General features: G+C 37.6%; 1 protein-coding gene across 8 annotated transcripts in view; it reads right to left on the reverse strand.

The window, feature by feature from the left end:
- Nucleotides 1-6,695: 6,695 nt before the first annotated feature.
- The window catches only part of FGD4 (FYVE, RhoGEF and PH domain containing 4), a 104,927-nt gene continuing 95,231 nt past the window's right edge, over nt 6,696-16,391 (reverse strand). For all 8 annotated transcript variants that reach the window (XM_038153231.1, XM_038153240.1, XM_038153234.1 and 5 more), the window contains exons 15-17: nt 15,055-15,195; nt 13,769-13,909; nt 6,696-13,586 (exon numbers count right to left, since the gene is read on the reverse strand). In XM_038153231.1, coding sequence (XP_038009159.1) covers nt 13,329-13,586; nt 13,769-13,909; nt 15,055-15,195 — 540 coding nt within the window. In that variant the 3' untranslated portion in view covers nt 6,696-13,328. The remainder of the gene's footprint in view (nt 13,587-13,768; nt 13,910-15,054; nt 15,196-16,391) is intronic.

Below are 16,391 nucleotides of genomic sequence, written 5' to 3' on the forward strand. Positions count from 1 at the left end.
GGAGGTCTGCTCCTACGAACTGCACAGCAGAAGGAATATTCTTCCATTTCTGTTCACGTATCGAGGATTGCAATGGACACACGTGGGGCAGCTATATTTATTCTGTTTGCTTTCTTGGCGATGTGTTTTGTTTTGCTGTGAGGCTCTTGGATAATCATCTGAAATTCTGTAACTTAGATGTGTAATAATAGGTTAGGTTGAGGTGTCTTAGGAAGTGGGAAACTGTGTTATAAAAAGAGATAGAATGAAACCAGAGGATGACTTGTGATGCGAGATCACAACAAAAAAGCTGTCTCATCTTCAAATGTCTTTCCTTTGAGTGCATTTTCTGAAAGATAAATTATGAATATGCTTGCACAGAGTTAATTTGGACTTTGTTCTTTCTTGTAAACAGCAGAGTAAAAAGGCTTCTGAAAGTTTCCAGTTTTGGATGGCATTAGAATTTTAGAATTCTTATTCTTGTTCTATACAAATTAGTCTTTTGCAGTCTTCACGTCTCGAAACACTCAAATGTCAATGGAAAGAACAAGGGTATGTGTTCTTGTTTGTACATATTTTCAACAAAGTTTCTCATTCTTGGCCAAGGAATTTCACACTGTTAGTCAGAGGGATAATACTTTGTGATAAAGGCATAAAGATGGCTAAGCAAATTGAAACACTCCAAAATTTAGTGTATTCGGCCCAGAGAGAAGCAGTTAATGTGTGTAAAATTTTGGGAAGAAGATCCTGAATGACTGGTGAGGGCTTCCTGTCATACAAACATTATCCACTGATTTCACTCTTTAGCTCTCAGCATCCTGCAGCTGATGGCTCCCAGAGATCATTAATACCAAAAAGTCATTTGGCATCCACCTCTCCAGCTCCCAAGACAAAAGCAAGTGTTTCCCTGACACAGCAAATAATCCTTTTTAAAAGTTAGCTGTTCCCTGTCAAGGCTGATCCCCTCTCCTTCCTTCCATCTCTGGAAGGAAAAGAAGGAAGAAAAGGAAGAGAAAAGAAGAAAGGAAAGTAAAAAAGCATCCCAGTTGCACAGGACAAGAAGCTGCTGGCTCCCAATGAAGTGGATAACACCAGCTTATTTTTCTAGGCAAATCTCTTTTCTCCTACCACTTTTATTTTGCCATATGACCTCATGGATACCCCTTTGAAATGGAGAAAGTGAAACCTGGTTTATGTCTTAATTTAGACCAGAAGTGGGACACTCAGCAAGAGTGTAAAACTGGAAGAGAGTCATAGAGGAACAACAAGGATGATGAAAGGTGTGGAACAGCTTCTATATCAAGACCAACTAAGAAAGCCGGAGGCTTCACTCTGCAAAAAAAATGGCACAAGGTAGCAAGGACCAGAGGTCTGTGTAATCATTAGTAACCTGGAGTGGGTGAACAAGAATCATGTTTCTTCACTCTTCCTTCCAGAAGAGAGATTTTGGGAACATCTAATGAAAGTTAGAGCCAGCTCAGAACGAAACAGACAGTAGCCCCGTACGGGTGCTTTGGCAGTAAAACTCAGATGTTGCATGGATTAGTTTAAGCAGGAGAAATGCATTGCATGTATAAAAGCAGCCCTGTAGGGATCAAATCTAGCTGGGGCTGTTTCTGAGCTGTCAGTGTTTGGGAGCTGGGGGAGCAGCGTGCAGAAGCAGTGTGTGTGCTCGCCCGTTAGCCTGTCCCACTACGGCTGTTCTTAGAATTTTATCAGTGTAATATTTCAAGGAGCACACAGAGGAAATATCAGTTGCTGAACCAAGCTGAGACACGCCAGCTTCCCAAGCAGAGATGTTGAAAGGCCTGTCAAGGGCTGGATGCACCAATGGAGAAGCACAGTGAAGATGGAGGAAGTGAATTAAGGAAGGAATGCAAGAAGAAAGTACTAGAGAAGATATGAAGCTAAGAAACATCAGAATGCTATGTTTAACACATTTTACATTTCTGGCTAAAACATGAGAGCCAGAAAAGCGAGAAATACCTCTGCTATGAAGTTTCATGGCCTGCACCAACAGTTACCTCAGCCCTGTTGAGGACTGTGCCAAAGCAATAAATATTTTAACAAGCAATGGTTGACTGTAGCTTTAACTCTAAATTTCCATGGCTGACTTACTGAGCAAGAAACTCAAAGATCTGATAAAGAAAATAGTAGTCAGAGTGGTTATTTAAGTTAATTGACATGAGGACACAGGAACTGCCGCACCAAATGTGACCTGATATCAATCTACTTCAGGACCTCATCTAAGACCTTCCAGCATCAGCCCTCTGGGGAAAATATAAAAATGCAGTAATAAGATCATCCCAAAACTCTATGTTAAATTATTTTGATATTGCTGTAAGATCTCAAGTAGACAGTTCAATATTTCTTCCATGTTACTGCAAACTAGATTGCTTTATTTAACATATAATAGGGTTTTGTCCCATCACACTAAATTCTTGGCCCCAATGACAACCTCTGGTAGTAAATTTCATTATCTAATTATATATAATGCAAAAATTCAATTTGATATGAGTTTTGTAATTCTCATCTTCTAATTTCCATATAAGCCTCCTTGGTTTTGTGTTTGACATCAGGAGAACATTTCCAGACTTTCTTCTCCATGATACAAATTTCTTTTTAGTTTTGCATCATCATTTGCTTCTATTCTTCTTAGACAGCTGAGCCTTTTTTTTATTGGCATACTGATAGTAATGGACAAGTCATTTGCCATTTACTTCATTTATGCCAGACAAGGAAACCACAAACTAGCACCTCTGCAAAGCATTTTTCCTGACATCCTCTTTTGTCTAGAGAATTATTACTGAAATATATAAAGTATCTTACATACCATTTGTGCCTCATACATTCCTACTGCTTTATGCTGCAAAAACATCAGTAGCAAAACACTTCTATAAATTATTCCTTACTAATATCACCTTTTGGAACCATGCAGTACAGCAATTATATGGGTCTGGCAGAGATCAGTTTCTTACACCAGGCACCATTAGAAGATGAGATAAATAAATTCCTGAAATCCCTTGACAGAATGAGACTTTGTTTGGCTGCTCTACACAGATTTCCCAATCTGAGAGTTTCGAGATTCTAAATTTTGTTGGTTTTGGGGTTTTTTGGGGGGGTTTTTTGGGAGTTTTTTGTTGTTGTTGTTGTTGTTGTTGTTTCCCAGAAGCAACAGAAGTCAGAGGTTTGAAATCCATATTTCAGGAATTCTGCTGAGTTGGCAAAGCAAGCTCTCCTACGTGCTTTGGCTGTCTATAAGAAATCACAGTGCTGATAGAAATTCCTGAGTGTGAGGAACATGTTACCTGTGCTGACACCCAGTCTCTGACAAAACAAACTTATCCTGGGGCAGGGATGCAACTTTGCTGGGCAATATGAACTAAAAACCAGAGACTTCCTTTTATTTTCTTAATTTGAACACTGGGAAGTTATTTATGAAAATCCACTGGCTATTTAGGGTGTCAGACAACTTCTGGTAAAACTCACTTGTGAAACTAGAAGCAGGTTTCAAGTTAAGGGAGGGGAGAGCAGAGGTCAAGAGCCACAAGGCAAGCACAGCAGTCGAACCTCATAAATCAGTAACAAAGCCCAAGCACTTTGCTATTTGGAAGACATCATCTTTTCTCACAGGGCCAATAGAGATAAAAACTTAGGTTGGACATGAAAGTAAAATCTGTATCCTTGTGGATTCCTGTACAGCAGTGCTCCTTCCTTGCTGCAACCGGAGTGGTCACTTGAAATAACAAACACAATGCTGAAACAGTTGCTTCAGTAAAAGATTTTCACTACCCCAATGGTTTGCAGTTCAATTTTCAGGTGAAGACTCTTTATGTTAAAGGACCAAGGTTTTGGGAATGAAAACAATAACCTCCTGTCTGCTATCAAGTGAGTAACTCTTATTGCTAAACAAAATGCACACTTAGCATTCAACTGAGGCAACATAAACAGAAAAGAAAAAATCTTATCCCAACCAAAGTCAACCAAAACTAGCTGGTATTCAGGAGGAATTGAGCTTGTGTCTTCTACTTCTGGATCTAGTAGTTAAAGAAGACCACCTCCTGTAGTCTTTTTTAGGTAAAATAGTGTGCCAAGAGGAGCATCTTTTATTCTTGTAATACACATTTTCTTGTGCACGCTGCTTACGATGGGCACAATTTTAAGTTTGCATGGTAACAACTAAACATATGGATTTACAACATCTCACCCTGCTTGTAAGAGTAATGATAGCAGAAACTTCATATCTCACCTGCCATGCTTTGCTTTGCATTGCAGATTTGTCTTGAGGCATAGGGATGCAGATCTTTCCATGTAAAACACAACTGTAGGATGCACTTCAGCAACCAAAGGGCATTCAGTTCATAGGACCAACTTAGTGCTAGTCTGAGATCAACTTCCAAAATACAACATAGATAAGATGGCAGGCCTTTTGCAAATGCTGTGTACCAGAACCTCGGGCTGTGATATTTAGATTTACTTTGCAAGAAATACTCAAGTAAGACAAAAGAGGTAATGCAGGTGGTAGGAAGTACATCGAAACAGAACTGCAATGAAATCCTGTCTTCTTCCATTGCAGGCTCATTCATTTAATTTCACACTGAGAGAAGGCTCCCCTCTTTGGTAGCAGTCAGAGTCTAAAACCCATTTCCCCAAAGCCAGGGATTTCCCCTTCCCTAGAGTTTGGAAAAGTGAGTCAAGCGTATGACGTTAAAACGTTCAAAAGAGAGCACAAACCTCCAGCCTTGTTTCCAAACACAAGCTCACAGAATCAGAGGTACAAGTTCAGTGTCCAGTGAACCCAAGAGAAAGTTCATTTCCATGTTCTCCACACAAGAGTGCTGCGACTGCCTGGCTCCCAGACAGGAATAGGAAGGGGCAGAAGAGAACTACTACTATGAGGCTACTAGAGGCCAAAGAGAGTAATCCCAGATTCTGCTCCCAGGACAATCTCCGTTTCTTCAGCCACATGTTATTTTAATGTTATGAATGCATAAATCAAATCCAGAAACCTCTGGAATTTGTAAGTTAAATAAGGTAGTATTCAGTAAAATTAGTATGACGATGTTTTGGGATCCAGAAATTCATCTTACCCTAGATTCCCAGTTCAGGATCTATTCTATAACAAAATGCTTCTGACAGCAGTAATTTCTTCCATTTGGCAAACAAACAAACAAAAAAAAAAATTCAAATTTGGCAGTTAAAGGTATGCATGGATTTTCTTGATAAGATCCTGGTGGTTGGAGGCTATGTCAACTCTGACTGGGGCAGGCAGAACATCCTGCCAATGACATGAGAGCATTGTGCTTTTGAGGCAGAAACAGCACCATGCCACACAGACGTGGCATTCCTCAAGGAACCGAACACAGGAACTGGGTCTGGTGAGGATAAATATTGCCATGGCTGCCTGGTGCCAAGAAGGGCCAAGAAGGCAGGGGGTGAGCAGCTCCCAAGCAAAATGGTCACAATCATAAGGATCCCTCTGCTTGTCCATTAGAGACACCACAGGACCCTCCAGAGCAATTTATTTAGAGCAAACCAGCTCCAAATACTGTGTTTACCAAAGGCTGCTCTGCCACTTCTCTCATGTCAGGAAGTTCATGCAATGCCAAGAACAATTCCATGGTAATGAGGCAGTGTTAGTCAGGCTCTTCAGGAAAGCCAGAGGAGGCAACGCCCTCCACTTCCTCACCAACTTGATGGGCGCTGGCCAATTTGCAGCCACATAGAAATATCAGTGCTTATTAACCCTGCTGATTAAAAGGAATTAAGTAGGACCTGTGGTGCCCCATTTCCCGTAGTTTGAGTTTTATAATTGTGTTCTCTTATTAAAGCACATTTTTAGGGTAAATGCTATTATTTTTGTCTCCATGCAGAAGGCATTGCATTGTGCTTAATAGGGAAAATGAGGTTTGGAACAGAGTACAGTACAAAAAAAACCCAGAAAAATCAGTAAGTTAGATAAACAGAAAGGGAAGCATTAGTCTCTGTGGTTAATCAGTGCTTATTTCAAATACTGATTTGTTTACGGTGTGTGCAAAGAGAAGAAGATGTAGAAATGAAACAAAAATTCTTGTATGCAATCCTTTCCAATCAGGAGCTACCAAATACTACGGTAACTTTTCTGTGTTTTCTGCAAGACTGTGCCCACCTGCAGAAGAATACCAAGAGTAAATCAGATACAATCAAAACAGGTTTAATGTGTGCAGATGATGGAAATCAGAGGCAACTGCAACCAGTTTTGGGCTGTTAAAGGAAACATCCAGCTAATTACCCGATCATTTTTTGCTTTTCAGCACCACTTTAGTTCATTGCATGAGATCATGCTGATCATTTAGTATTGAGTAATACTAAGAAAAATTTGGAGCTCTGATGAATGATTTCCTCTATTTTTGCACTTTCCTATGGGGATGGAAGTACAGAAATCCACAAAGCACTCATATAACATCCTGGTCACATTCCCATTACAGAAACCTGGACCAAACTGTGCAGATGTTATCTTTCCCACCTAGGATGTCATAGCATTAAATACACCTTTGATAAACTCAGAATACATCTTTCACCAACCTAGCAGTACTTGTGAGTAACCAGCACTTCAGCAAATTAGATACCACTGTTCCAAAACTGGTCCTCATCGTCACACACAACAAGAAATACAGCTTAAAGATTTTATCAGCAAAATGGGTAGGTGGACAAAAAAAAAAGAAGACCAGCAATACTTATTTAATGATGCTTTTATTTTACAGGATACAAATTTCTGTTCTTTTTAAGTACTCAACATGAATTAAAGTGCTTAATTTTTACAATTCTCCACCCACCTTAGGATCAAATATACATATATTACAGAAAATATGTACAATATTTTCAACATTTTTACATTCATATATTTCTTAACCATAAAAATGACGACTTACATTTGCACAACTTACAATGGCATTTGTATTTCACCTTTTTAATATTATTCACTTTATTGCAAAACCAAAACAAATTTACAAGCCTTCCAATTATTTTTGTAAGAAAATTGTTTTGCAATTAAAATCAGAAATGCTTCCATAATGAAGGGAAATGAACATGTCTAGCCTATAATTCTGATGTCAAACATTACAGCTGATACAGCTCCCACTAAAATTACTGTATTAATCTGCCTTAAGGGCTGCAGAATAGAAAATACACTGATAGAAAAAAAATAATATTTCTATTGCAAACTGTTCTCTACATGCAACAAATTTGGCTTAAAAATACCAGGGCACATAGATGCAAAAATGCTTTGATATAGTTCCCTCTTTTCTGAATGTTTCCACCATAAATACTTAATGAATCTACGAGGATGAACTATAAACAGAAGTAGGTTGGTGTTATGCAGTGGCTGAAAACATGTTTTATTCAAAGAAATCTGCTTGAGGATTTTGAGAAAAAGCCACGTTCTACGTTCACTTGTGCTAGGAAGAGGAAGGGGTGAAACAAAATGCCATAGTTTATTCTGGGAAGAAATTTAATCACAAGGTTTCAAAGGAAGCTGATTGAAATGCCTCACTGGAATTAGCATGTTTGTAGGGGCTTCTGTGTTTGTTTTTATAGGCTGAAATAGTAAACATGCCACAATAGCAGATCTACCTCCATCTTTTTCTGGAAAGCATACTCAACACAGTCATTATACATTCTATTTTGAATGCAGCACAGTGTAATTTTTTTGATTGTAAAATACTGCTTGAACACAAGTCATCTGAATAATAGTCTCAAATATATAAATACACATATATACATATACACACATACATATGCATATGTGTATATACACACACATATGTAATCATTAAATTAATGTTATCATCTGTTAAAGGAAAAGGATTTAGGAAACAATCTGACTAGCAGATTAAAACTCCTATCTGAGGAACATACTACAGTCCCATGGGTCAGAACCAGCTAGAAAAATTCCTCACACCAACAGGGCCATGGACTAGAGCAAAAAACATTAACCCCATGTATTTAATTTCAGATTTCAAATAACAGTACACCACAGAGACTAAGAATGATGCCCATTTCACCAATGGATTTACCTTAAGGGTAGTCAGTTCTGCCACAGAATTACTTCTCTCCAGTCATTTATTTTGGATATATATTCCCAGTTTATTACATTCACCCCTGCATCCATTACCTCCATCTGAAGTTCACCTGAGCTCTGTGAGTCCAGGTGAGACCTGGTATCTCAGCAGCTCCCTAACTGTGGAAGTTCCATCTCCCACAAGTGCCCTTGTATAATGTAAGGCAGATTCTATGTGAATTTAAATCACTGAAGGTATAATAGCTCCAGCAGGCCCATGCTAGTTTGTACCAGCTATATGGGGAAAGACCTTTTGTTATTGCTTGGGATTATTTCTACATGGAATGTTTACTTCTTTCCAGAAAGTCTTTCCTTCAGTATAAGAAATAACTACCCTCTCTTAATTTTATTTAATCTTTCCTTGAAATGAAAAGCTGATGATTTTTTTATACTAGCTCTATGGTGAGGAAACCAAACAACCTGTCAAGTGTTTCCACATCTTTCCCACTTGTTTTAATATAGGTTTTCTTTTTCCTTCTCACTCCACTTGGAAGTCTGTAGAGCATACTTCTATATCACCTAAATTTTACCTAGGTGGTAGTGTATTTATTCTATATTTAATCAGTGCCTTGCCTTCATCCATAACTTTAAAACATGAGCAATTAAAATCTTCTTTTCTATGAAAAAAGAGTTTGAATCTTTGAGGAGATTTATAAAGCACTTTGAGATGGTTTTGCATAAAAAGGTGCTACTATATATACATGCAATTAAAGTGGTTTAATATTCTATTCCAAATAGAAGAGAATGTTTTGTACTCTCAATATCTATTTTGCTCATATAAGTTAAATACACTTAGAAATAAACAAAACTACTCGCCATAAAGGGATTTGAAATTACTACATAATACAGGTTTTATAGCAGCTCTTCAACCAAGCAGGAGTACCTGATACCAAAAAAGAATTTTTAGAGGGTCTGGAGAAATGGTGCAGTCATGCAGATATCATGATACACTATTTTCCCATGGTAGGGGGAAAAAAATATGTAACTTCAAAAAATATATTGCTATCATCCAAAAATATAAATGATAAATTTAAGTCTTGTTCTGGTTGAACACAGATTAAACCTCTAAAATAACTTTTGATCTGCTTTAAATCGCACAGAGAAGTGATCACTTTTAAAGTGAGAAACAAGCATTACTTAAACACAAGAGTTTCAAAACTTAAATAATTCAGCAGAGCCATTCACATGCATTCATGCATTATGAATGAATGCTTAGTTACAGTTTATTCCTTACACACAGAACTTTATGCTCACAAATTTAAAGCCTTTTTTCTTTTTCTTGAAGAATTTAAGAATTTATTTCAAATGGGAGCAGCTTCTACCTTGTTAGAATGGTGTTTTTAATTTCACTGCTTATGTCATAACTCTTGAGCCACAGCAGCTACAACTTTGTATTTGTTCCTCTGCAGTCATAATTTACAATTTAAAGTGAATGTTTGGGATGTAGTTATTAGGAGGGCTTGTCTGTGGAGAATTAAGACAACAGGGTGGTTAATCTGAGAATTTCTCTATCTTCTGATGCCCTTTAATATTGATAGTACACACTTTTCCCACAAAATACACACAGAACCATGTGTTTGGGTGCCAAGGCATTCTGACTCAGAAGACAACAATTCTGACCAAGCAATTAATTATCAGAACATGAAACAGGTTTCACTAGCATAAATAAAATAGCCTGTGCTGTATAAAATTGAATGGCTGAGAGCAAACGTGAGGCTAACATCCAAACAAACAACTCTCATTTCAAACTGCTTGTGCCCAAATGCTGGGCTTCATCTGGGAGATGCTGCCATTCAAGGAGCTTCAACAGCTCAATACCACTATAAAAATAAGGCAGCCCAGAAACTGCTACTTCTAATCACTTAAGTGGAATGGGGCTTCCTGCCTAGCTCAGAATGAGATTTGCAGGAGGAAACAGAACACAGCACCAAGCTGGGTAGGATGCTGACCTGCTGGAGGGCAGGAAGGGTCTGCAGGGAGATCCAGACAGGCTGGATCAATGGGTCAAACCAGCTCGAAGAGGTTCAACAAGGCCAAGTGCTGGGTCCTGCATCTGAGTGACAGCACCCGCTGCAGCACTACGGGCTCGGGGAAGAAAGGCTGGAAAGCTGCCTGGTGGAAAAGGACGTGGGAGTGCTGGTTTGACAGCAGCTGAACAAGAGCCAGCAGTGTGCCCAGGTGGGCAAGAAGGCCAAGGGTGTCCTGGCCTGTACCAGCAACAGTGTGGCCAGCAGGACCAGGGCAGTGGTTGTCCCCTGTACTTGGCACGAGCGAGGCTGTGCCTCAAATGACATGTCCAGTTCTGGGACATGAAAGACAGGATAAGAAGGACATGGAAGTGCTGGAGTGGGCCCAGAGAAAGGCAACAGAGCTAGCTGGTGAAGGGTCTGGAGCACAAGTCCTGTGAGAGGTGGCTGAGGGAGTTGAGGGTGTTCAGCCTGGAGAAAAGAAGGCTCATGAGGGACCTTATCACTCTCTACAACTCCCTGAAAGGAGATGATGGCAAGGAAGGCATTGGTCTCTTCTCCCAAGAAACAAGCAATAGCACAACATGAAATGGCCTCAAGTTGCTCCAGGGGAGTTTTAGATTGGATTTTAGAAAATATTTTGTCACCAAAACAGAGGTGAAGCATTGGAACAGGCTGCCTAGGGAAAAGGTTGAGTCGCCATCCCTGAAGGTATTTAAAAGGTGTGTAGATGTGGCACTTAGGGACATGGTTTAGTGGTGGATTTAGTAGTGCTGGGCAATGGGTGGGCTCAGTGATCCTAGAGGGCTTTTCCCACCTAATTGACTCTACAGTCATATCATCATATTTTCACTATAGCTCTGTCCTTCCTGAGAACTCCTTTAAAGCAACTTCTTCCTTTACACTCAACACCTCCACCATGGGAAACTGTTTTTATGCATTGGGATGTGGGAAGACAACTCTCCATATCCCACAATTGCACTTGAGGCTCTTGTAGAAGTTACCCATTCTTGGGAGATGGCCATGAAGGAAAGATAGTCACCAAGAGTTCTACTTGCTTACCTGAATGTTCCCCCATCACTTGCCAAGGTATATGTAAGATTATATATATTAGTTATGGAGATCTTATATTACCTTGGCAAAAAACTGATTCACCAACATGAATCAAACCAGGCTTGAGCTGCCCATTGCTAAAGGTAAACACAGCTGCCAGTAGAAGTAACTTAAAATCTCAAAGAGAATTACAGAAGAGCTTGCACATTAGACAAAAGCAATACTAGGGATATATCCAGAACAATCTGGACTCAGGGAGCACCCAAGGAAGAGAATTCAGAATGGACATGCACCAAGTCAGCTGGAGAGTTAGTACCATAGCATGTCTGGATCATTATTAACACTGGTGAAAAGCTGTGGAATCTAAAGGATATGGTAGATCCTGGATCTGTGCAGGTGAGAGCAAAATCCATCCCACTAACATTAGCTTACATGACATTCTTATGAAGGAATGATGGACACTGCACCCTCATGTGTGCTTGACACTACAAACAGATATGAATCCCTTGCTAAATGCAAAATGAGTTGGGTTTTTTTTCCCCCCATAATGTTGCAGAAAGAGTAAAGCAGGAGTAGGAGTTCAGTGGATAGTTTGCTTGGCAAACTCATTGTAAAAACCCAACAATTTAAATCTGTGAAGTTACTAACAAAATTGAACCTGAGCTCTTCAGCTTGACATGATTTAAAATACAGATTGCAGATTTACTGAGAAGTAAGAACTTCTGAACGTTCTTATGACAAGCTGATTGTACAAGTTACGCATTTTCCTTCCTTAAAGGGTTTCAAAAAGAAAAGACAGCAATGATTTTAATTGATAGTCAATCACTACCTCTGAGTTTGCCATGTTTCACTTAAGGATATTACAGTAAAAATTTTATGGAAGTCATTTGTCTCTATGTATAAAACCTCTAATAGGAATGGAAGTTCATAAGAAACTTAATGTTGTAAAGCCAGTGACTCCTTATATCCAGAAGCAGAAAACAAATAATGTTAGCTCATAAAATTTCAGATTTGAAAGCTCAGACTCTATACATTTTTTTTATAAACCAGGCTCCACTTTAAAACAAGAATCTTTGAAGATTGTTGTCATAAATAAGCATTACAATACCTAATCTTCTACAAAAATTAAAAAACTTAAGTTCAAAATGTTCTTTTGCTCCAATAACCATAATAGCAAAAATACACATTCCCAGAAGGTTACTAGAATCTGTTGCTTTTCTCAAACCACATACTGCATTTGAGCAACAAACTACTGCACTCTTAAAAGCTAACAGTGATAGGACACTGAAGAAAAGCGACTACTTGTTTAAACACAACTGGAACTCATTTGCCCATTGCATGCCACTTACATTACTGCTAATTTTTGATGCCTAAAATATCAAGATCATCAAGTGTCAGCTATTAAAACAAATCACTGAACAGTATTTTTCAATTTAGGACTGTGTTTAATTTCAAATAGAAAACATGCTTTTTAAAAAATAAATTATTCACTAATAAGAACCCAATATCATGAAATCAAAGCAATAATCAAGTATTGTACATTTTTAATACTGTACATATATTATATATAGTTTTCTCATATTTTAGGTATTTATTTCTACATGGAAAATCATTAGATTGTTTCCTTGATAAATTGAAACCTTAAAAGCCAATATACCTGTGAAAGCAATTTGCATTACTTTAATTAAAAAGATACAAGTGAATACAACATATGTACAGAACTGTGGAAATCAATCTATAAACTACATACATTGAACCAAACTGTCCCTGCATATTTAAGTACAGATCTATTTTGGCAATGTGGAGGTATATCTTTTATCGTGTTGCAAGTCCTAACACGTAAGTAGGAAGCTTCAAATATTTGCATTCTTAATGAAAGTAGCAAATGTTAACTGAAGAGCAACTGGATTTTAAAAAAAAATTGCATTATAACGAACAAGTAGTACAGTAAAGTTAGTAAGTATTTTTAATAGCATTCACATTTTTTTTAAAAGTCTCTGAAATGGACCTGTACATCATTTTTATAGACAGAACATAAATATAAGAAAAAGATCCCTAAAAAGACCAGAATTCTTTCCCAAACATAAAGTGCCAAGATGTGTATGGTAGTAAGAAGTTTCTTTTTCTTTTTTTTTCTTTTTTTTTTCCTTGATTGAACAAAGAGAGGTTAACACGGAGGTTAACCACAATTTCAACTAAAATTTTTTTAAAATGCCATATGTTCCTGTGCTTCAACATTCAGATCTTTTAGAAGATTCAGGCTGCTCTTCTAAATTCACTTGCAGTTCATTTTGACATTCTGGTGTCTCACCTTTGACAGCTAAATGGATAACTTTTAGCCACTTCTGTTTCAGTTCCTCGTTGTCTGCAGCAAAGCTGTGCACAGACTTGGACTGGGTCAGTTTGAAGCTGTGGGGGAGGTCAGCACTTTTTGGAGTGTCATCCACTGTGTAGCCCAGAAGAGGAATTGTAGCCAGAGCTTTCACATCCTAAGAAGAAGAAGTAGTTCTTTTTTAAGAACAGACAACTAATCTACCCATTACTTCTCCTTTGCCGCACAGTTTGGTGAAAACACTTGGATCTTTCCTCCATTCCCAAGCTATTTGCTGTCTCCTCCTCAAATACCAGTGCCAATAATTACTAAAATCTTTCCCATTTCCCCTGTACATACCTGTGGAGCACCGTACATGTAGAGCACAAGAGCCTCCTGTTTGGGTATGACACACCATGCCTTCTGCCAGGGCTTGGATTTCTCCATGTACTGAAGAAAGCTACATATGACACTGTTTCCAGAGACTTCTGCAGATTCGATCTAGGAGACAGTAGAAAGTGTAAAAAGGAAACTAAACTTTCCTTCAATAAAGACTAAAAGCAGAAAGAGCAGAAAAGCAGGAAATATATTGCCATTCATATGGCACAACTCTTGGATAGTATCTGCAAAAAGGCTTCAGGAAATACCCAAGAAAGATCATGAAGGACTGGATTTATGGAGAATATATATATATATTAAACATATGCAATCAAAACACACATGCCCTTATAGCATGTGTAATCCATTCCTTTTTTCATCAGTAATTTTGGATTATCGACTCCTATATCACTCCAATTTTCATTCTGCCACCACAGCCAGCCTTTCTCTGTATCTGAGCATCTACAATGTCTGATTTCCAAAATAGCACCGTGTTAGGCACTGAAGTGCCACTAACTATCCAACATGACAACTTAGCTACTTTGGCAGTCAAAATATTACGACAGAATCAAGTTCAAACACATTTTTAAGAATAACATAAGCATTCAGGCACTAATCCTAGAGAAAAGATTAGATTAATTGCTTAAAATCTGTAGACAGAGTAAAATGCTACTCAAATTAAATAGTGAACTTGAGATGATAAGAAAGAACAGAAAATGATTATGTGTTAAAATTTCCATTGACCTTGACTTCTCAGATGCCAAAAGCTCTGAGGACAACCTGACAATTTAAAGGCCCATTTTATACACTGATCAAAACAGTATCTTACTACTCAGACTCTGAAGGAAGAGGAAAATTCTCCCCCCTTTTCCTCATTTCCATCCCCAGTTCTTTCAGTCTGGGTATTTATTTTCAAAAACCAACGGGCAGCAGTGGGGTTTGGTGCGATGAAAGCTTAAGTGCAGAAGAGGAAAACTGAAAATTTATAAGGGAAGGTTACATTTTGTCACAGGAGCTGATGTAACTGAAAGAAGCAAACAAGTTCTAAGGTTTATAATTGCCTTAAAACATATAAAGTTGCAAGAAGCAAAGCAATTTTGCAAAGGTGAGTACTGGAAACCAAAATCTATGGAATGGTATGAAATTGATCCACATACTTTTTATTTCTCAAATAGAAAACAAACTCTGCAAGAATGCTACTATTTTTCACCTACTGATGAACCAAAAGGATTGCAGCTATACATATATAGTATTTTTGAATTACATACCTCCAAGATGCCCTTCCTCTTCTTTTCTTCACTGTCTGTACAACCAATTATAACATGATAGCAATCCTTACAGACTTTGTTCAATTTATTGCCATCATATTCTAGATGTGCTTTGTAATCAGAACATTTCCAGCAAACCACCTTAGAAAAAAACAAACAAACATATAATATTTAGGTATTTATAGAAGTTTATTAAAATATAAATTAAAAATTAGTATCAAGCTGTTTTGTAGCATATTTTTAATTATACAGAACAAGAAAGATGTCTTTATAATATGTCAGCAATAACTTATGTGAAAATAATGATTTTCCAAATTTGTGCCACTACTTCTTAACTAGAAGCACTTCTTCCTATTTACCTGGTGGAAATTTTGTACTTTGCATAAAATCACATTTGGCTTTTAATTGTATCTGTAGTTTCAAATTAGATATAGATTCAGAATATAGCCCAAGCCATGCTGGCAGTTTCTTTATATGCCAATCTGAAAAGGTACATTTACCACCTGGTTTTCTATGTAACCAGAATGAGGTTATGAGAATGAAAAAAACCTACAACTGAGATGACCTTGTAATGACAAAAGTCTGATAAAATCAGAAATGGCTACTTTTTTAACTTGCTAAGAAATATTAGCATGTTTAAATGTATATATATACCTAAATATATAAAATTTACAATTTTAAAATAAAATCATGAACACACAGAAAAAAAATAAGTCAATATCCACTGATTTTTCCTGATTTTTCTTTTTAGTATATATGTAAGTGAATGCAAGAGAGACATAAAAGTTGTTTCATTTGAAGTGTTTTTCCACACAATTTTTCTTTCACATGAAAAAAAAAAGATGCCCTGAATAAAAAATATGAGTAAAGTTATTTCAAGAAAGAAAGATAGATAAATGACCATTAGCACATCTGAACAAAACTTTATTGTGGACCAAGGCTTTGCAGTCCTAATCTGGATCACCACCTTCAGCTTGTAGCTCTAGACAATCCTAGTTAAGTATTCCAAATTAGTCGCTTCTGGAAAGCCATCATTGCTAGCCCAAATGAACTCCCATGAAAAAAGTCTTTTGAAACAAAAGCACAAGGAGATGCACTAGAACTATAATAGAGGGAAGTAGTTAGGAGTCTAAACAAAAAGGGAAATAAAAAGGGAAGCTGTGCTTTTAACATTAACAGAATTTTACGACAAAAAGATCGGGGGGAAAAACCCTCTATGACAACTGTAAAACCAATAATTTAGAGCTTCTGAAAAAGTCTCTAGTGTCCTGCAAAGCACAAAAGCAGCGTTGTGAATGCATATCACTTAAAAACATTAGAAAGGAATCAGACAAGAC

The sequence above is a fragment of the Motacilla alba genome, chromosome 1A (assembly GCF_015832195.1).
Source record: "Motacilla alba alba isolate MOTALB_02 chromosome 1A, Motacilla_alba_V1.0_pri, whole genome shotgun sequence".
In the NCBI taxonomy this organism is placed as follows: Eukaryota; Metazoa; Chordata; class Aves; order Passeriformes; family Motacillidae; genus Motacilla; species Motacilla alba.